The 20,763-nt window shown below is 44.9% G+C and overlaps 1 protein-coding gene across 1 annotated transcript in view; it reads right to left on the minus strand.

Annotated features, from left to right (window-relative positions):
* Window positions 1-20,763, minus strand: part of LOC135375891 (uncharacterized) — a 43,334-nt gene that overhangs the window by 10,255 nt on the left and 12,316 nt on the right. The window contains exons 3-6 of the mRNA XM_064608522.1: window positions 13,574-13,709; window positions 8,224-8,348; window positions 6,078-6,210; window positions 707-831 (exon numbers count right to left, since the gene is read on the minus strand). Coding sequence (XP_064464592.1) covers window positions 707-831; window positions 6,078-6,210; window positions 8,224-8,348; window positions 13,574-13,709 — 519 coding nt within the window. The remainder of the gene's footprint in view (window positions 1-706; window positions 832-6,077; window positions 6,211-8,223; window positions 8,349-13,573; window positions 13,710-20,763) is intronic.

A 20,763-nucleotide genomic window follows, 5' to 3' on the forward strand; every position in this document is an offset into this window, starting at 1 on the left:
TGGTACTGATCGAACTTAGCCTTCCTGATAAGAGTCCATCGGCGAAGGTGATGCTTTAGTAGGGCGCAGTCTTCGTTCCGGCTCATTCGCATAGTGGAATTCAGCGTTGAATACTTCACGGCACGCGCGAGTGATTTTGACACATAAAACAGTTTTCAGCGATTTTAACACAGATTCTGACTGATTTTATATATTAGTTTTGGTCGGAATTCCCTGAGTAAAGATTTAATTAATTAATGTGAGATAGTTCTGTAGCTACATAATCTCCTCGAGGGGACTTCCGTCTGGTGGAATATTTCAGCTGCAGGAACGACTTCTAAGCTGCTCTCGAATATGTGTCTAAACGACAAAAAAGGAAAAGAAAAAAAAAAAGGTGCCTAGAACTTGCGGGATTTTTTTCTTTTTTACCTTACGTTTTTTGTTTCTTTGCTTACATTTGTTGTGGTGAAGCAACCGATTTTCGATTGTTTTGGCGTGTTTTTGTGAAGTCACTCGTGTTTTGCAGGATACCACTACATGGTGTTACAATTCGGGTACGGCGTTTGCGGTTCTGGAATACTGACTCGTTTTGTGTCATGTTACCATATGCCACCCAAGGTCGCTTATCCCCACTGGGGGCAAACGACCTTTGTGACTAGACTGACAACGGCGACTGTTGTCAGAAGCAATGAGCTATGTTAGTATTATACATGGGTATTGTACTTACAGTCCAATTTAAATGTTCCACATTTTCTATTTATTCGTTGGATGAAGAGCTGAACAAAACCTGTGTCGTCACACCCTTGTTGTTTGAGTAGTTCCGGTAGACAAGTCTTGCTGTATTCCATCATACTAGAAAAGACGGTGGAGAAACTGGTGTTTAATTACAGGGACTCGTAACATATCCTGGTGGATAATAAGAAGATAATAAGAAAAAGAAAACTTTGGATCAGGTCGCGTAAAATAAGCAATACAATGGCGCAGGAGAGATGTCAGCTGTTTCGGCGCTGGGAGCGGCAACCTACGTAGACGAAAAAAAAAACAATGTGTATAGGCAGTGTGCAGAGCGACCTCCGTGCTGCCGTGCGGGAGACAACCACAAACATTCTGGGGGTCGTATATTGCGGCTGCATTGAGAGACAGGGAAATTCACAAGGAGTGATCCAGCTACCGTGTCTGTCTATCACCTTGTTTTATAAAAAAAAAGGGGCTTGGATGCTTCGCGCCGCACGTAATGACACGCTGGAAATTATTTCTGTGGAAGTCAGCCGCCACTCGAGCACCCGACGGCTCCGAACTGCACCTTCTTCATAAAAACCGCCCTTAACATGAATGGCAGCGGCACATATAATTTCAGTTTGCACTTTTTATTTTAATGCGTTAGCATTAGAGTGCTCGCTAGACAAGGATTGCGGCGTGGCCACTCTGTAGCGCGCATTCGCAGTTAGTGCGCATTCGCAGTAGCGCGCAGTCACTAGCTGCGCATTCGCAGTTAGTGTAAAGGGAAGAAGGAAGGAAATGGCGCGACTTCTAGGCAGTGCAACCAGCCGCCGGCTCTAAAGCGAAGCACACCGGTTCCAAAATATCTTCGCCACTGGCGCACCTATTTCAGTATCCCTAAGTGGCTGCGTGATATATGTGTAAATATTAGGATGCTCATTGATCTCCGAGAACTGACATCAGTCTTCCTTCGCGCTGATTGGGTGAGAGTCATTTGATTCAGGCGCGAGGATCCGAACGGTCGGTCGAACGGAGGAAACATGCCTGTCCGGCCATGCGTGTTCTCTCGGTCTACAACCGTTGTGCTCGCAAATGATAGCGGGTAGCTTCGAGGGTTTTGAGTGCTTCAGATTTAGCTTGTGGGGAACAGCTAGTGTGAAATGGAATGGCGCATCCAGCTGATCAACACAATAGTGGAAAGACGAACATGACAGGGAATCCCTGCACCTCCAAAGGAAGCAGAAATCGCGAGGCAGTCACTCTTCTTCCGATGTTCCGCAGGTCAATGGTAAGACAAGTTTGGATGCTTCTTGTTTCCGAAGGAAGTAATACAGGTTTATCGTGTGAAGTGTGTTACGTACAACATTTACGAGTAACTCTGTAAGTTAGGGGTGTCAGTGCAGTGCGTTGCCGTTACTTGTGCGTTTCGGATATGCTGCTAATAAATTATATGTGTGGTTATGCTATAGCTGCCCCTCATGCACGTCGCAGCCGTTCATTCAGTGTGATCTAGGAACGTTTGTGGCAGGTGTGCTTTGGTCTTCAAATACGAAAGGTACATCGATTCATAACAGTGATTTTCGTTCAGACTTAGGCATCATCAAAAAACTTTTATTCTATTTTTAGAGCTCCCGCAGCCATCGGCAACTACGACACACCTGGCACAGCTGTTCTCGAAAACTGTACACCTTTACATACTGTGTGCGCGAACTGCTCTTCGGTGTCAAAGCACCTAAAGCTCCAGTGAAACCTGCGTTACAAGACATTAAAAGATATGTACTGTAACTTTATCTGAACAGTTCGCGAGGATAAATAAATTTGCTTTATGAACCACCACCGCTCTTTGTTTCTCTGCTATGGAGCAACACGCATGTTACTCTACAGCAAGCGCGAAAAAAAAAGGAAAGGAAGGAAAGGAAAAGGAAAAATAGAGGAAGCTGTGACGGAGGGGAGGGGAACGAGAAAAAGACGAAAAGCACGGGGAGAGACGGGAAAGGAGGTTGAGAAAGAAGGTTGGTCTGCGCATGCCCACTTCACCTTAGCTTTTTTCTCGTGCAGCTGATCTTGACCGCTGTGACTTGCTCCCTTCATGCGCAAGATGAGCAACATGCGAAATATAGGTACAGATGAGCGTGGGTACGAAATTTCGTACCCGTAGCCGCACAGCGCATGCGGGAGCACGGCCCGCAGCAATGCCATTGGTGCAACCCGTACCCGCACATCCCGACGTGTACTCGCACACGTAATGGCGGCCAGCCCAATGCGTACGAAGGTTTCAGTTATGCCACATGTTCGTCACAGCGCGAGATGATGTATTGATGCTAGGTATACTATCATTTTGAGAGCCACTTTCCCAACGCGCCAGGCGCTGTGGCGACTGCTGACAATGGTTGCAAGCTTACTAACGCGAAGCGTATGCGGAAAAGTTGCCGCAATTAGCCCCATGCGGCAAGTCAAAGGTACAGTCAAAGAGTAAGCATAGAACGCGTTGCCAGTAAATGAGAAAGCTGTCATCATCTCACACACCACGGAAGGTAGTGGTATGGGGGAAAGCGAAGAACGTTTTGGAAAGTATTTTGGGCCAAACATTCGCAATGAATCGGGTCATGTACGAAAAGTCAACGGCTCGCTTCGCGCCTGCGCGTATTGCGGATTCGAGATTTACCACTTCCTTCACCACGCTTCACACACTGAAGTAGGTCAGACAGCTCTTCGTAGCGGAACATATGAAGAAAGAGTTTTTTTTTTGTTTTTTTTTTGGCACGAAATTAATCGATTTCACTGAATTTCGAAATCGATCTACTGATATATAAAGCCTCCAGGTCACAATGCCAGCACAACTGGCGGCCGCGGCGCCGTAGAAGAACGTGGCGCGCCAGGCTAAAATGGCGTGGCGCGTTGTTCCAGGCGCTCCATGGGTTATTAAGGTTGTGCGAAGGAGCTCCCCCTACTAAGCAAGCAAGCGGCGGCAAAAGAAGGCTGACGCAGCGAGATGACGCCGCCAAGCTGAATTGGTGGAACCCCGAAAGGCTCGTTCGGCTGAGAATAATGTCTTGCGTTCGCGTTGTGTACGGTCGTGTGAAGGATTTTGCAGCATTAACACATTTTCGTCTGATCCACCAATGGATCGACCATATTTTCCTTTGAAGGAAGTAGAATTTGACGTCGTGTGGTAATTTGAAATCGTGTTTGTCTGTTATCGTCCTCTATACCTCGGTTTTCCGTTTCCCGACAAGTTAGGAAACTAAAAAATCTCATCACTAAAAAAGGAACAGTGCTAGGGACATGATAAATAACGTAAAATTGTTTCCACTCGATCAGTGCGAAGGCATACTAAGGAGCCTTTTTAGCTTTTCTAATAACCGCGACTTCTCGAACAATGGGTTCGCTCACAAGTCTGGAAATAACTATACGGAACCCAGGAAGATTGTTGCCAAGAAAGAACCTATTTTTTCACGGGTTCAGGGATTGCGGCAAATGGGTCAACATCGGGGCCCTCTACATCTAAAGCTATTGAGGCACTTTGCCTGAATAGAAACGACACACGCGTTATGTGGTAAAAATTACATACGTTTTACCCTTACGAGGAAGCGCCTGCTCGTAAACTGGACACACTATATCTAATATGAGGCAATCCCACGAGAACGCTTGCACGAAACGTAAATGCAAACGTGCGCGGCGTAGTATGCTTGCGCCAAATTTCTCCTAGAGCAGTTGTGCAGTTTCTTCACAAGGGGGACGAGCAGCAGCGCGCCTATAGGCGCTGCACGCCGCCCATAGGCGCCAGGATTCATCCTTTTACTCTCATTGTTTTTGTTTAGCGATTGTGCTTGTGTAGCCTACCGTAGTGGCTTTTACGTAATTATCGTCCCTCAATTGCAATGTTGGACACCTCGGTCATGATTCCCATTCTTCCGACTGTTTCACTCATTCCTTTAAAGGTTCAACCGTATGAGCCGTTCTGTGAGCGGCAGAACGCGAGTTTTTCTCGGTGGCAACCGACGCTGTCGTAAAACGCCTCAAGCTAACCTCACGCAACGTTTCTACAATAACGGATTGACGGCGTCCCCAGCGAACGTTTCCGTACCCTCTCAAGGAAAGGAAATCCTCATAATTTGAGAAACACTTTTATTACTTGTGAAATTCATGAACACAGGTGATGATGGTGATGAGTTGGATTGTTCTGGTCTATATGGCTATGATGCGCGAAGCTAGGTAAGTGATGGTGAAATTACAAGGTGGAAAAGAGTTAAACGAGAACTAAAAACGTATCTATAACTTTGCAGAACGTGCTGTACGAACTCCTTCCCATAACAAATGGCCATAAAACATTACATACTTTTAAAAACTGAAACACAGATATGGTATAAGTGCAGGGGTGCGCACTCACAGAGCCACTTGTTGTGCCTCGCTATTCACAAGACATCCAAATACACGGGGCGAACACAGCATTTCATTTGATATTAATCTGTAGCACTCTTCTCTTCGTGTTTTGCATTTTGCACGCTCACACAAGAATCACGTGGTTAACATCAGCAGCATCTGATCCTCTGCTGAACGCGATCCACGCGAGCAATCAGGGCAGTTCCGCGTGTCGCCATCCACGGCTAATCCCTGATGGGCAACTTGCTCGCGCCGCTTCCGACGCTTCCTTCGTCCAGCAGTCGCCCATCCACGATATCCGCACCCCTCGGAATTCGGTAGTGTCGCTGCTTTTCTATCGTTCTGCCGCTCTCCAAACGCCACTGCAGGCCGCTGGATAACGCGCTGACCAGTGGCGTAGCCACGGGGGGGCAAGGGGGGGGGGGCTCGAGCCCACCCTACCTGCCACGGACCGACCCACACAAATCGTGCAAATCCGAGAACATAATATATGGGGGGGGGGAACCACTGTGACGATCGCGAAAGTTCTTGCAGTTCATGGCGTCTATCTAAGAAGCACTCTTGAATGGTTTTCAAAGTACGTGTGTGAGCTTTTCAAAATACTTCCAACCTCGTGACACCACCTCATTGGTCATGACAGCCTATACATGTAATCGTACTGTGGACGTCTCAATAAACTATTTTCGCTCCTTTTTTTAATCTTCAGTTTGCAGTGTGCACAAGTATGTGTGTGTTGTCGACACAGGATCAGCTGGGGGGGGGCGAGTTTTCGTATGGAGCCCCCCCTACCTTGGAGGTCTGGCTACGCCACTGGCGCTGACTAATGCGGTTGGGCCTTAAAACACGAGGTGAACGGCATCTGAGGCAGACTTCCTCTGGTGCACTATGTGGTGTTGGGTGAACACAGGCGCCGTCTGCTGGTGCTGTTGTGGTCTGACGCTTATCACAAAAATGCTATGGAACTGCGGTTTGCACGTAAAAGAAAAAGCGCTTACCAGCAGTAACGTTTCTGAGCATCCGGGCTCAATTGTCCCGGTTTTTCAGGATTCAGCACATGGATCTGCATATATCTCTCGCTGCACGCAAACTGGGCATGGGATAACGTGTTGTTATTACACTGAGCAGAGCCTGTAAACAAAAATTATAGTACATGTAAGATGGCCCAACCAACATACAGGAAGGATTTCAGAAGGGCGTACGCTGTACGTGAAGGAACCCCAGTAAACTGCTACTAGATGCCCAGTGCTAAGAAATGCTGCTACGGCATTGCACCGCAGTAGCCATTATATTATTGCTCTGCTTGTAGGTTTCTGCGCAGCAGAAGAGGGCGAGGGTGTAAAATCGAGTTTGTGGTGACATACCGCTCTCACATTCGCTAGGGTCTCGGTCCGTTCCACGTCATAACAGCGGAAAGGTAAACAGTGGGAAACGCGCCATACGCTCCGTGTGTTTTCCGTTTTGTTAGGGGGATACGGTGTTTCATACCTTCTGTATTTTTTACTGTACTTCGTCGTACCTGAAATGGGTGTAACGTTCTTCGTTTCTGAAACACATACAGATGAGATGATTGTGGGAAAACGCGATTAACATCCGCAAGTTGCTTGAAGCCGCCACATCTTCTGTGAGGAGGGCAGCGGAGTGTTAATGTGATTGCGTGCTGTGCAGTCTTTTATGGCGGCCAGGGAAGATAGAAAATGCTACTTTGTGCGCGCCGCAAAGCAGCATGATAACTTTTTGGAACACTGCTGTGTCGTGCTATGGTTTACCCCGGCTGACGCGGCTGCCGTGCACACCGGGAGTGCCGTTCTTCTTCCTCTACCTCTGCATGTTGCAGTTTCGTAATGCTTCAAGGCACGCTAGTTCTCATAAGCACTCGTGCACTCAATTTTTGAGGACAGACAACACTCGAGTAAAGAAAATTTGTGCGAAACCGTGCTCCATTATGGTGTTATGAAAATTACACCTAAAAAGCCATGCGCCATGCACGTTATTACACCTTTAAAGGTGTGAAAAGATAGAGAGTGTAAGGTACTGCACGGACTTGCAAAGAAGAGGTTGCGTTACCTATGCACGTACTAGTTCGCAAGGTACCATTCGCTGCTACCCTCTGACTCTGAGGAAGGAATGCGCCAGAGCGTCTTCCGTAGACCTTTGCCCAGCCCTGTGCGTTGTTACGCGCTTCAGTAGCGAGACAAATGCGAAATAGTACAAGTGGGAGGCTTTACCTCCTGAATAGAAGACTGCAGTGTGAAAATTTTAGGTCTCTCTCAATAATCATTTTCGCAGTACGTAACCAATAATGTAATGTGATGTAAGATGATGTGAGCCACTGGAAGGCTGCGCACTATCTGCGAGAGGATGGTCTGTCGTCTACAAACACGGCGTCGACGCTTCTATGTGTTTCCTTTTCTTAGAAAACAACTACAATGAATAAAGTAAATGCACATTGTATGTGAAATATGTGCAGCCATCGGCAGCAACATCAAATATGGAAGAACGTGATCGTGTGCGAGAATCAATTATTATTTTTTCCCCTCCGTTGAGATTAAACGCGTATTCTACATAAGGAGTGTTGTGTTTGGTTCCCGATGGCACTGTTCCTTATTCTCCTGCGCATCCTTGTCATTTGGTAAGATGACGCACTTCCCTTGTTTCTTTCTCTTCTTTCATGCCACTCTGTACTAGTCTCTGGTACTTCTGGGTGCGCAACATAAAACCGCTAAACCATCTGACATTTTTGTTTCAATAGCGGAGTAGCTATTCCGCTAAGATTTAAATTCCTAGAGGAAAAGGTATTTCCGCTAGAAATACAAGCAGCTGAGGGTCGTTTAATGCAAGTGGGAATGTAAAACATAGCCGAGAAAAAGAAAGCGAGGCCCCCCGATAAAACACTTTTTATCAGTTTAATTTCTTGCTTGCATATTGATCTCATTGTCATTGTGATTTCGTTTCGTTGGCATTCAGCTTGACAGTCTGGCGATCCTCCTCGATTTCAACTACCATTAAGTCCCACTGCAATGTCCCAATGTAATGATTTTGATCGCCGGATGGATATTTATCACTGGACTTACAAAGACTACTGTTGTCCCAAGCCTCGTATTATGTGTTATCCCTGCTTCATTCTTGTTTTATTGTACTTACAGAACGACTTGGACGTTCCACATTGAGTCTCAACTTTCCGAGTGAAACCCTGCAAAAAGTCTTCGGAATCGCATCCTTGTTGTTTCAGCGTGTCCTGAAGACAATTCTGGCTGTACTGCATCATACTGGAAAACATCGTGCACAAATAGCTGTTAAATTACAGGGGCGCGTAACATCGGTTCGCGCCGAATGAACAACGCAGTGAGCTGCGCACGACCGAATAAGCAGCTTTTTCCGCCAGTTCGTAAGCGACAAGTAGTATTCTGTCATGCCAAAACTACGGCAGGGCGAAACTACGACATGGACCCCTGGGCCCTGCCCTGAGCCCTGCGCGTATTTTTCCCCGCGCGGCGCGTGTGTAGAGGGTTGTCCACATGCTTATCACCGGGGGGAGGGCTGCATGCGCGCTTACCCTCACATTTTTCAGCCTAGGTCGACTTCTTTCGACATTTTTGAGGCTTGGCCGACTTGGGTCGCGTATTTTTTTCCGCACCCGCAGGGCGGCGCTCGGGTGGAGGCGCTTACCGGTGGGTAGCGCGTGGACGGAGGGCTGCGTGCGCGCTTACCAGCTCACACTTTTCAGCCTGGGTTGACTTCTTTTGTCATTTTTCAATCTGTGTCGACTTCAATCATAATTTTTTTTTTCAGCTACAACAGGTGTACAGTAGGCTGTTTACATGCAAAGGATAGCCATACACAAAAGTACAAGCGAAAATATATTTATTAAAGTCATTAGTGTCAGGAATTATGTTATGACTCTGCGTGAAGGAGAAAAACCTAGCCCAAAGGGGAGAGCTGTGTGCGCGCTTACCGTCTCACATTTTTCAGCCTGGGCCGACTTCTTTCGACATTTTTGAGCCTTGGGCGACTTGGGTCGCGCATTTTTTCCCGCACGCGCCGGGCGGCGCTCGGGTGGAGGCGCTTACCGGTGGGTAGGGCGTGGCCAGAGGGCTGCGTGCGCGCTTACCAGCTCACATTTTTCAGCCTGGGTCGCCTTCTTTCGTCATTTTTCAATCAGTGTCAACTTCAATCATAATTTTTTTTCCAGCTACAACATGTGTGCAGTAGGCTGTTTACATGCAAAGGATCGCCATACACACAAGTACAAGTGAAAGTATATTTATTAAAGTCAATAGTCCTAGGAATTATGCTGTGACTCTGTGTGGAGGAAAAAAACCCAGCCAAAAAACCTGAAGCAGAAGAGAAACAATACGCGTAACAAAGAAATATTTATTACAGGTAAGATATAATAGCATTGAATAGGTATCACAGATCAAACACAATATTTCTTATTAACTGTAATCATACACACAAGTTTTCAGTGAATCAGAAGGGAGAACACGTTTTAACCAAAGAAGATGTTCTTAACCAATACGATTACAATCAAAATTCCAAGTTTTATTATAAAAAGCCTGAGATGTGAGAACACGATAGATGTAAGTAATTTCGAGCGCAATAGGAAATCTAAGTTTCATATTCCAACATGACACAAATTTAATTAATCAATTTCTATTGAAGTTAATAGTGCAGACATCCACATATCCAGAAATCCACACATAGCATTAATATAGAACCAATCATCCAACATGTAGGGAAATAATAGCAAAACGAGAAACGATCACCACATTTAATCAAATAAGATATGATTATATTTCATTATATCATATATATCAATATATATTTGATATTATCAATATGATTATAAACAAAAGTGTAAGTTGTGCTATAAAAAGTCTAATATTCCTATACGTGAGAACCATCAGTGCAATAGTGGGAAGTTCTGATAGATAATTAACTGTGAACAGCGGAGACCTTGGAAGACTATGGGACACGAACACAAGAGGAAATAAAATCTATAGCACTAGAAAGAAGTTATTCTTAAACAAAAAAGCAAAGGAGAATAATTTATCATTTTAATTATCATAAAATCATCCTCGTGACATAATCTAATAGAACACTATACAATTTTCATTCTAAGAGACACTACAAACACTTTGTTTTATGAATCCAACACAGAAAATAGATATGTTAAAAATGAACTTCACCACATAGCACGCTCCTAGCCAACAACCAGCTCTGATGATATCTGCCCTGATTTGTTGAAGATGGGTGCCGTTAGATCTATGGAAGACCACGGAACACGAACGACAAGAACACAAGACGAAATAAAATCTATGCCACTACAAAGAAGATATTCCTAATCAATATGATCACAATCAAATTACAAGGTGTATTATAAATATTCCTACATGTGAGAACCATCATTGCAATAGACGTAAGGAAATAACGAGAAAAAACACAATCAACAGCTACAAATAATAGAAAGCCAAACCTGCACACCATCCAACACATAGAGAAATAATAGCTAATCAATCTGTCAAGAGGAGAAATATTACAATATAGCACAGACTTAACGTTGAAGAACAGAGGAACACTCTAAGCGGCGACATGTAAACAACAACAACAACAGGAAAACAATCTATCATTGAACCATCATGAAATCGAACAACATACAATTTTCATTCTAACAAACACTACGAACCTTGATGGAGGTATCCAAGACATAGAAAATATGCAATGTTTACATCTCGGTTTTCACTCTTTTCCTTAAAGCCTGGAGACTTGATGTCTCTATCTAAATGACCAAGACGAAGCAACTCCCATGCTTTACCACTCAAAGGGTTGGGGGCTAATTCCTTCGTCCAGCAAACAGGGCGTTCTAGAGGTCAGATAAGATAGTTCAAAGGCGATATATTTTATTGTGCCGCGCAAATAGATGTCGATATTATTCGCGGGAATCACTATATTTTCGTATCCTTTCCTTGAAACGGAAATATTTACAAAAAGATGTGATGAGTAAGAAAAAAATGTGCGCTTTCAATGATTCTATGCACAAGGCCATACTAGAGCCCGTCCCTCCCTAACTTGATGTTGGTGTTGGGGGTCGTCGGGTTTCATCACACTTTATCGCTTGAATCCACTAGTTGATCATGTTTATTCATTGAAAATGGCAAGTTTCTGTACAGATTCTACGGTGTGTTCACGCTGCTAGCTTAGAAATGATTTGTCTGAATTAATTATTGTTTTGTTTCAGGTTCGACTGATATTCTATGAGTTGGACATTATGTATGCATGATGAATTAATTGTGTCATATTTGTTTCAATTATTCACTCGATTGAGATAAGTAAAAATAATGTCTGAGTTGGGAATGCCTGATATTTCTGAGTTGTGTTTCACATTTGATTTTTCTGTGTGGTTCATCTATATAGAACTTTCTGCTGCAAGATATTACCAAACTTGATGTAATTAAATTTGTTTCTCGTTTTTTGATTGAGTATTGTTGCTACCATTTAATAATTTGGACTTTCTCTAGATGTTCAATAACAATACCGCATCAGTACAAACTTAGTCGACTTCTCCACCACTTTGATTGAAGATTTCCGTTTCAAGGAAAGGATACGAAAATATAGTGATCCCCGCGAATAATATCGACATCTATTTGCGTGGCACAATAAAATATATCGCCTTTGAACTATCTTATCTGACCTCTAGAACGCCATGTTTGCTGGACGAAGGAATTAGCCACCAACCCTTTGGGTGATAAAGCATGGGAGTTGCTTCGTCTTGGTCATTTAGATAGAGACATAAAGTCTCCAGGCTTTAAGGAAAAGAGTGAAAACGGAGATGTAAACATTGCATATTTTCTATGTCTTGGATATCTCCATCAAGAATCGTACTGTTTGTTAGAATGAAAATTGTATGTTTTGGTCGATTTCATGATGGTTCATAATAGATTATTTTCCTCTGTTGTTGTTTACATGTCGCCGCTTAGAGTGTTCCTCTGTTCTTCAGCGTTAAGTCTGTGCTATATTGTAATATTTCTCCTTTTGATAGATTGATTAGCTATTATTTCTCTATGTGTTGGATGGTGTGCAGGTTTGGCTTTCTATTATTTGTAGCTGTTGATTGTATTTTTTCACGTTATTTCCTTGCGTCTGTTGCAATGATGGTTCTCACATGTAGGAATATTTATAATACAACTTGTAATTTGATTGTGATCATATTGATTACGAATATCTTCTTTGTAGTGGTATATATTTTATTTCCTCTTGTGTTCATGTCCCATATTCTTCCAGGGTCTCTGCTGTTCACAGTTAATTACATACAACCATCAGAACTTCCCGCTATTGCACTGATGGTTCTCAGGTATAGGAATATTAGATTTTTATAACACAACTTATAATTTTGTTTATAATCACATTGATTAAGAATATCTTCTTTGATTAAATGTGGTGATCGTTTCTCGTTTTCATATGGTGTAGCTATTATTTCCCTACATGTTGGATTATTGGTTCTGTATTAATGCTATGTGTTGATTCGAATTATTGCCTTGTGCCTGCGCTATTCACTTCAATAGAAATTGATTAATTAAATGTGTGTCATATTGGAATATTAAACTAAGCTTCCATATTATGCTCGCAAATTACATCTATCAGGTGCCCACATCTCGGACTTTTTATAATAAAACTTGTAATTTTGATTGTAATCGTATTAAGAACATTTTCTTTGATTAAATGTGCTACTGCATTTTAATTTCAGAATCTAAGGACTGGATATAATTAATAAATTATGTATATTATTCATATGTACTGCCTTGTGTTTTTGTTTCTTCTGTTACAGGTCGTGAAGTTTTCTCGGCTGGGTTTTTCTCCCTCACCTGATCGGCATCACAATCGGCACAATTCCCAGCACTATTGGCTTTAATAAATATATCTCAACTTGATTGGCATTACAATTGGCATTAATAAATATATTATATTTATAGTAAAGTATAAAATAGTACTTTTTGTGTATGACCCTTCTTCGCATGCCTCTGCATGTTATAAGCGCGCGGAAAACCCTCCGCACACGCGCCGCGTGGGGAAAAATACGCGCAGGGCTCAGGGGCAGGGCCCAGGGGTCCAGGTTGCTGAGTGGACCGGGCGTAGCCTGGACATGACTGAATACTACTGCGACAAGCTACGTCAAACGACAATTCAGGAAAACGCCAATGCGCGTGGTGGCAGGGTTCGAACTTTCACTCTCCGGATCTCCGTCAAGCGATGTCACCTTTGTAGCACGTCAGCTTGGCTTTCACCTGAATTATCTGCCTCAAGTGCAGGGCCGGACAAATCAGTCATGATTCCTGTCTCGTCACGCGTTTCTAAGTCACTCATCCAGTGAAACACGAGGTGGGCGGTATCTGTGGCAGACTTCTTCTAACAGGGTGTGGGGTGAAGACAGCCTTGGTCCGGATAAGTATCTCAAGAAGACTGTGGAACCGCCAGTTGTACGTGAAAAAGTCCTTACCAGCAGTACCATTTGTTCGCCTCTTTGTTCACATATTCGAGGGGAAGGACGAGGCCGTGTTCCCTCATAAAGCTTTCTTCGCAGACAGTCTGTGCAAGTGATAACGTTTTGTTCGGGCACTTTGATGCAACGTCGCCTGAAAAGGGAAACAATTATGCATGTAACGTTGCCCCAACTAACTTGTACAAATAATTTCAGAAAGTCTATCTCCCTGCTTTCAAGAAACCCAGTAGAAGATTCATCCAACAGTGTTTACGTGGTAGTCAATTTTTCATATGACTTACGTTTTAAGTTCCTACAGTTTGAAAGATTACTGTTCTCTTGCAGACTTTTCGCGATGACCTGTCTAGAATACAGACAGGTCATGGCGAACAAGTGCATTCGTGTACATTTGTGGTCGTTGCCAGTGTTTAGGGCTTGATGCTTCTTCCGTAAAATCGTTCCGGTGCGACGCCGTTTTATTAGGAAGAGCTCAGAGTAAGTGCCCCATTACACTCGCGTCGTGCAGTTTTTTTAACATGTGTTATCTTGCAGAATTCGAGAACTCCTTGTTGACATGAGAAAGTAGATTGGAAGGCTTGTACAGGACATCCCGAATTAAATGACATTCAGGACAGGTCCAGCACCCCCTCCCCCCCCCCCCCCCAACGTTTCCCCTACGCGCTTATGAAGAACTTATACGACTTAATAGCCAGTTTGTGAATTGTGAATTGAGACACAATCGGTTTAGTGTTCACGTCTTTGCAAGTGTGCTTCCTGCAGCATATGGATCTTCATTGCATCTAAAGTATCTGTATGGTATCTGGATCCGATTGCAAAAATATTCCACGAGGTTTGTACGGCTGGTCATTTGTCTGCATTATAGTCTTTCTTAAACATAATTTTCAATCATTGGTGAGATAGCATATTGCCCCACGAAGTTACAGCAGGCTCACAACACTGGGCACACCACCAATCAGAGTGCGACGTCGTAGATATTATGCATAGCAATTGGGCCAATCAGGAGCTTCAACGTTTTGGTGAACTTTCAGCCGGTCCTGGCCACCATGAACTTCTATACTGGATTTCACGCCTCCCGCCGTTGTACGTTATTGAGTAACTGAAGCGACCTTTGGCTAAAAGAAACATTTTATCCACACAAAGCACAATCGGAGAGCGCACACAGTCTCGGCCAATGAGCTTCCAACGTTGTAGATGGGCGCAGTGGTCCATATTCTACAGCCGCATCCTCGGGTACCTGAGGAGGACTGGCTACAGTACGTTTTCAGCTGTCACTTCACCTCTTGTGATATCATTGCTCTTAAGGCCTCCTGTCCTTCCCCAGTGCTCTGATGCTAAAGACTTTGATTCTCTGTTGCGCACTTGTGTATCTCTGTCAGGAATATATTCATCCAGTTGTGTAATTGTTACGTATACATAATTCATCATGTCTTTATAAAACGTTATTCAGATTGCTTCTGCTTTTCGTTCATCAATTCGTATAAGCAAAAAAAAAAAAAAAAAACACCGGAATGCGTGGAGGGCATGGTAATGGGACACTGTCGGGGAAAGAGTCCGGAGCAGGCATCGGGAATCCTGATCGGGCCTATGTCTTCCCAGTATTGCCAAACGTGCGTAGGACCATTGCCTGGAGGCGGCACGCGCCCGATTTGTCAGGATCTTCGCCCGTCATCGGTCTGCGCGTCTGCCGATGGGCTGTGCTGCTTGGGCTGTATCGCTCAACTGCAAAAAGGCATCTACACTGCTCTATCCTTACGATCTTTTTTACAAAAATCTATTACGAATGAAACACTGTATGTGACAGGTGTAGCCATTGGCACTGACATCATGGTCGTTATCATCCTTGAGACTCAATGGTTCTTTTGGATATTTCTCTTTGTTGAGATGAAGCGCGTGTCCTTTTACCTCGCCTGTTCTTCTACACTCTTCTATTCACTCTATGTGGCTTCCTCTATCTCCTGTTTTTATATTTCTCCGCACTGTGTCGTGATGAAACACAGAGGAAAAACAAAGAGAGAGAGAAAGCGAGACACCAATAAAATGATCTCTGGAAAGCTACTGTATCAACCCTTATTATGTACAGGGTGCTTTTATTGTTTACAGATTTTGGTTAAAAAAAGAAGCAAAACTGAGAATAACAGAGACGCCATCTTGCAGGCATGTTATACGAGCCGTGGACATCCTCTCAGGAACTACAGGATGGCTGATTACCTGAAATTCAACTTATTATATTTTGGGGGGTAAAATGCGTGATGTACTACGTATCCTTAAACGAACACTTACTTTGAAACACAAATCGCTAAAGTTTGCTATGCATATGAGGAGTAACTGAATCCCCAAAACTCTTGTGTCAAAAAAGAGCGACGCCCATTCCACGTCAAAGGGCCACGTGGTTTCGGGCGATGAAGCTGATTGGGTTGAGGGGTGATCTGCTGTTCAGATAGATCGGCCCTATTTGTGGCCCATATAAGCTGCCGACACCGAAGGTCATGCCGATTCGGATTATCTCTCGTACGTGCTTGTCTTCAGATCGCAGAAAAGGAGCTAGGATTTAAATAACGGCTGGCTGAAAATCTGCTATCTTTTACTTCTCCGAAAGCAGTCAATAAGTGAACTGACGTATTTTAGGCAATTAGTCGTGCAGTAGATGCACGCGTTCTCCCACAGGTCGTACGCCTGACCGCATAACCCCGGTGCAAAAACCATGCTTACACCTATGCCGCTCCACAGCCTTATTGTAAACAAATTCTGTAGCGAATAAAACCATCGGGTTGTTGAACAAATGCTGTCTCGTAAACGGCATGTTGGGTGCAACTAGAGTATTTCATGTCGCACGCCGTGTTATTGAGGAATATAAGTAACCGACCGTCGACAGACACGCATGAACGCCGAGGTAAGTAGCGGGATAACAGCATAACAAAAGCATTTGCGTTACTTTGATTTGGTACAGGTAGCGGTCTCGAATTTCTTTGTGCGACCAGATTCCTTACTGTTGAAAGTACACCGGGATATTCGTTAATGATTGATTGGAATTTGTAAATTCTTTTTTTTTTATTCTTTCTAATTCGAATTCGAATTCCTTTTTTATTCTTCAATCGAACTTTAACTCCGTAAAGGCAGGGAACAACACCAGTCTTACCTCATTTACAAATTTCAATCACTCATTAACGAATATCCCGGTGTACTTTCAACAGTAATGAATCTGGTCGCCTAGATGGGATATACTTTCCCTTTTTTCCTCTTTTTTTTTTCTTTTCAGCTACGCCCTCAGTACAGCTCACCCTGAGCTGGCTCACTAAGAAGAATGACATCACCAAACGGACTTGAACTTGCGGAATGTTCCAGAATATGACTCACCGACAACTACCACGTGGCACATCTGCACCGATTGTGAAGTCACTTACCGAACCTATTTAGGCATTTGCAACCCTTGTACCTCTTTCGTCCTGACGAAGACAGTGCCACTGTCGAAACGTCGACCATTCTTTTATAATCTATGTTTTAAATTACCCATTACATAAATTAGTTTTTGTTAACTTTCCTGTAATCTGTCGTCCACATCTTATTGTTTTACTTATATATATATATATATATATATATATATATAGGGTGTCTCAGAAAACGTGTCATTGAATTATAATAAAAAAACTACACCACCTAGGGTCATGCGGTCAATGGCATTTGTTCTTGCTGGGATTTTTGCCACCTCCTCATGTGAATGTCGTGTAACCTAAGTTTAATTTTGTAAATTTTTGCTAGCTTAAGTCGAAAAGTTGCCTAGTAAAGGTCACTTTTTTACCCCACCAATGTGAAGAGCGTGTCTAATTTAGTCAAATTAATGATAATTGACAGGGATATTCAGGAGCTATCCCATCGGAAAAAATAGCCGAACATCATGCTCTACGGAGGTCGCACAGAATAGCGCACGATGAATTTTTCAGCGCAATCTTTGTCAGTCCGACGAAGGGAGGTTGGAAACCCAGCCCTCCCCGACACCGCAGAAAGAGATAAAACAGGCACGGCTTATCACGTCCAACTTTCTCTGGGATAATGCTTTCCCTCTCCCAATTTTAGGAACTGTTACTTTTTCTACTATCACTCTGTGGGCTGGCTTCGGAACCTCCTTTCGTCGCACTGAGAGCGATTGCGCTCAAAAAGTCATCGCGCGTTATGGTCGGGTGCCCCGAAAAGCATGATATTCGGCTATTTTTTGCGAGCTCGTGAATATCGCTGTCAATTATCATGAATTTGAGTGAATTCGGCACGCTCTTCATATTGGTGGGGTAAAAAAGTGACCTTTACTTGGTAAATTTCCGAGTTCAGTTCGCAAATATTTACATATTTAAACTTGGAGTACATGACATTCACATTAGGAGGTGGCAAAAACCTAATAAGAACAAATGCTGTTGACCGCATGATTCTAGGTGGCGTAGTTTTTTTTATTATAATTCAATGACACGTTTTCTGGGACACCCTGTATATAGATACTCATGGAACGATGCGACAGCACCAGGGGACACATGTTTCGCCGTGTTTGCGGCTCGTCAGCCCTGGGTAGCTGCGCATCGTTCGGGATTGGCAAACCAGGGGTCACTCACCGAGCGATATACACCTGGGAGGGTGTCTGAGCACTCCTCAATGCCACAGTGCAAGCCAGTGAATTATAAAAATGGGGAAAAAGCCATTAAAGAAATAAGTCATTTAAGTCGTCATTTACTTATTTCTTTAATGGCTTTTTCCCTTCTATATATTGTTAGGAGAAGAATCGCAAGAGCAGGCACTTGCTAGGCGGTAGCCCAAAAGAATGATTTATTCTCGAGCGCGTTTCCCGCGCTTCAGACCAACATCTTCTTCCTCACATTACCCCCCCTCGGCGAAGGCGGCTATGTCCTCATGCCGCATGATATGGTTTGAGCCGGATAACATGCACGGTCTGGATGGCGGGCGTTCTGCGGTCGGCGGGGGGTGTGCATGGCTCTATTTGATAGTTCAGCTCAGATATACGGCGGAGGACCTTATGAGGGCCTGTGTAGCGTGGGAGGAGCTTCTCGGAGCGCCCAACTCGACGCGTTGGCGTCCATAACCAGACCAGATCACCGGGGTTGTAAGATACCGGGCGATGCGACGCGTTGTATCGGGTAGACTGCAGTTGCTGAGAGTCGTGTGTGCGGATTCGTGCGAGCTGACGTGCGTCCTCGGCGTTGCACAGAGCGGCGGCGGAAACGGGATCGAGCGGATCGTCGCTAACCCGTGGGAGGAGGCAGTCAAGAAGGGACAAAGATTCGCGGCCGTACAGTAGGTAGTAAGGGGAAAAGCCTGTGGTCGCTTGGCGGGCGGTATTGTAGGCATAGGTGATGTATGGCAGAATGACATCCCAATTTGTGTGATCCGCCGTCACGTACATGGACATCTCGGCGAGCGTTCGATTGAGTCTCTCAGTAAGACCGTTGGTCTGCGGGTGGTACGGGGTGGTAGTGCGGTGGACGATGTTGCTCAGCTGAACTACATTCTGGACAGTTTCGGAGAGAAACGCTGCACCACGGTCGCTGATCAGAGTCTGAGGTGCACCATGCCTTAAGATTATCCGCTCGAGGAGAAAAGAAGCGACGTCAGCGGCGGAGGCGGAGGCTGTCGCTCGAGTTTCTGCATACCGCGTAAGATAGTCGACAGACGTAATTATCCATTTGTTTCCGGTTGACGACAGAGGAAAGGGACCAAGCATGTCGATACCTATTCGTTGAAATGGCGCGTCGGGGGGAGGTATGGGACGCAGGAGACCGGCGGGTGGCGTGGTCGGAGGCTTTCGTTTTTGGCATGGGGCGCATGATCTGATATACTTGGAGACAGAACGATACATTCCTCTCCAGAAGAAACGACCACGTAGGCGGCTGTAGGTCTTGAACAGCCCAAGATGACCAGCTGTTGGATCGTCGTGGCATGCCGCAATTACATCACGCTGCAGTGAACGGGGGACTACTAATAACCACTGTTCACCGTGCGGCTGATAATTTTGGCGGTAGAGAATGCCATCTCTGATGGTGAACAGTTTGGCTTTCCGAGATACAGGGCCAACGGCGGAAGAGAGCTCATTGATGACGTCAGCAAGTGCGAGGTCTCGGCGCTGCTGAAGTGCAATATCAGAGAACTGGAGCGCAGCTACAGTGGGGGACAGCTCCGTAGTGGTCGGAGCCGGGTTCCGCGACAAGCTATCAGCGTCCAGGTGTGTCCTGCCGGACTTGTAGCGGATTGAGAGGTCGTATTCTTGCAGTTTCAGAGCCCATCGCCCAAGCCGACCCGTAGGGTTCCTCATCTTGGTCAGCCAGCAGAGCGCATGGTGATCCGTGATGACGTGAAACGGGTGGCCGTAGATGTAGGGACGAAACTTGCTCAATGCCCAGACGACTGCCAGGCATTCTTTTTCGGTTATAGAATAATTACGTTCACAATCTGACAACGTGCGGCTAGCGTAGGCGATGACTCGCTCACTATGGTTGACGAGCTGGACTAACACGGCTCCTATGCCATGGCCGCTGGCGTCGGTATGGACTTCGGTTGGAGCACCTTCCAGAAAATGGCCAAGGACTGGTGGGGAACTCCGCGATGTTTTCAAAGACATAAAAGCCTCTTCTTGCTCTGAAGTCCAGGTGAATGTCGCGTCCTTCTTTAATAGGCGCTGTAAAGGTTCGGCAATGTTGGCAAATCCCTTGATGAAGCGGCGGAAGTATGAGCATAGCCCAAGAAATGAGCGTAATGGCTTTTGGTTCTCCGGAGGAGGGAAGTTTTGAACGGCCATTATCTTGTCTGGGTCAGGGTGGATGCCGTCTTTGTCAACAAGATGACCCAATATTTTTATTTGTTGACCTCCGAATGTGCACTTCTTTGCGTTCAGTTGAATCCCGGCTTTACGGAAGCATTCGAGTACGGCCCTTAGACGCTGGATATGGTCATCAACGTTTCCAGCGAAGACTATTACATCGTCGAGGTAACACAGGCAGAAGGTCCATCTGAATGATCGAAGGATCGTGTCCATCATTCGCTGAAAAGTTGCTGGGGCATTACAGAGTCCGAATGGCATAACTCGAAACTCGAAGAGCCCATCAGGGGTTACGAACGCGGTCTTTTCACGATCCTGCTCGTCGACTGCGATCTGCCAGTACCCTGACCGAAGATCCATAGAAGAGAAATATCGG

Source organism: Ornithodoros turicata, unplaced genomic scaffold (assembly GCF_037126465.1).
Source record: "Ornithodoros turicata isolate Travis unplaced genomic scaffold, ASM3712646v1 ctg00000952.1, whole genome shotgun sequence".
Lineage (NCBI taxonomy): Eukaryota > Metazoa > Arthropoda > Arachnida > Ixodida > Argasidae > Ornithodoros > Ornithodoros turicata.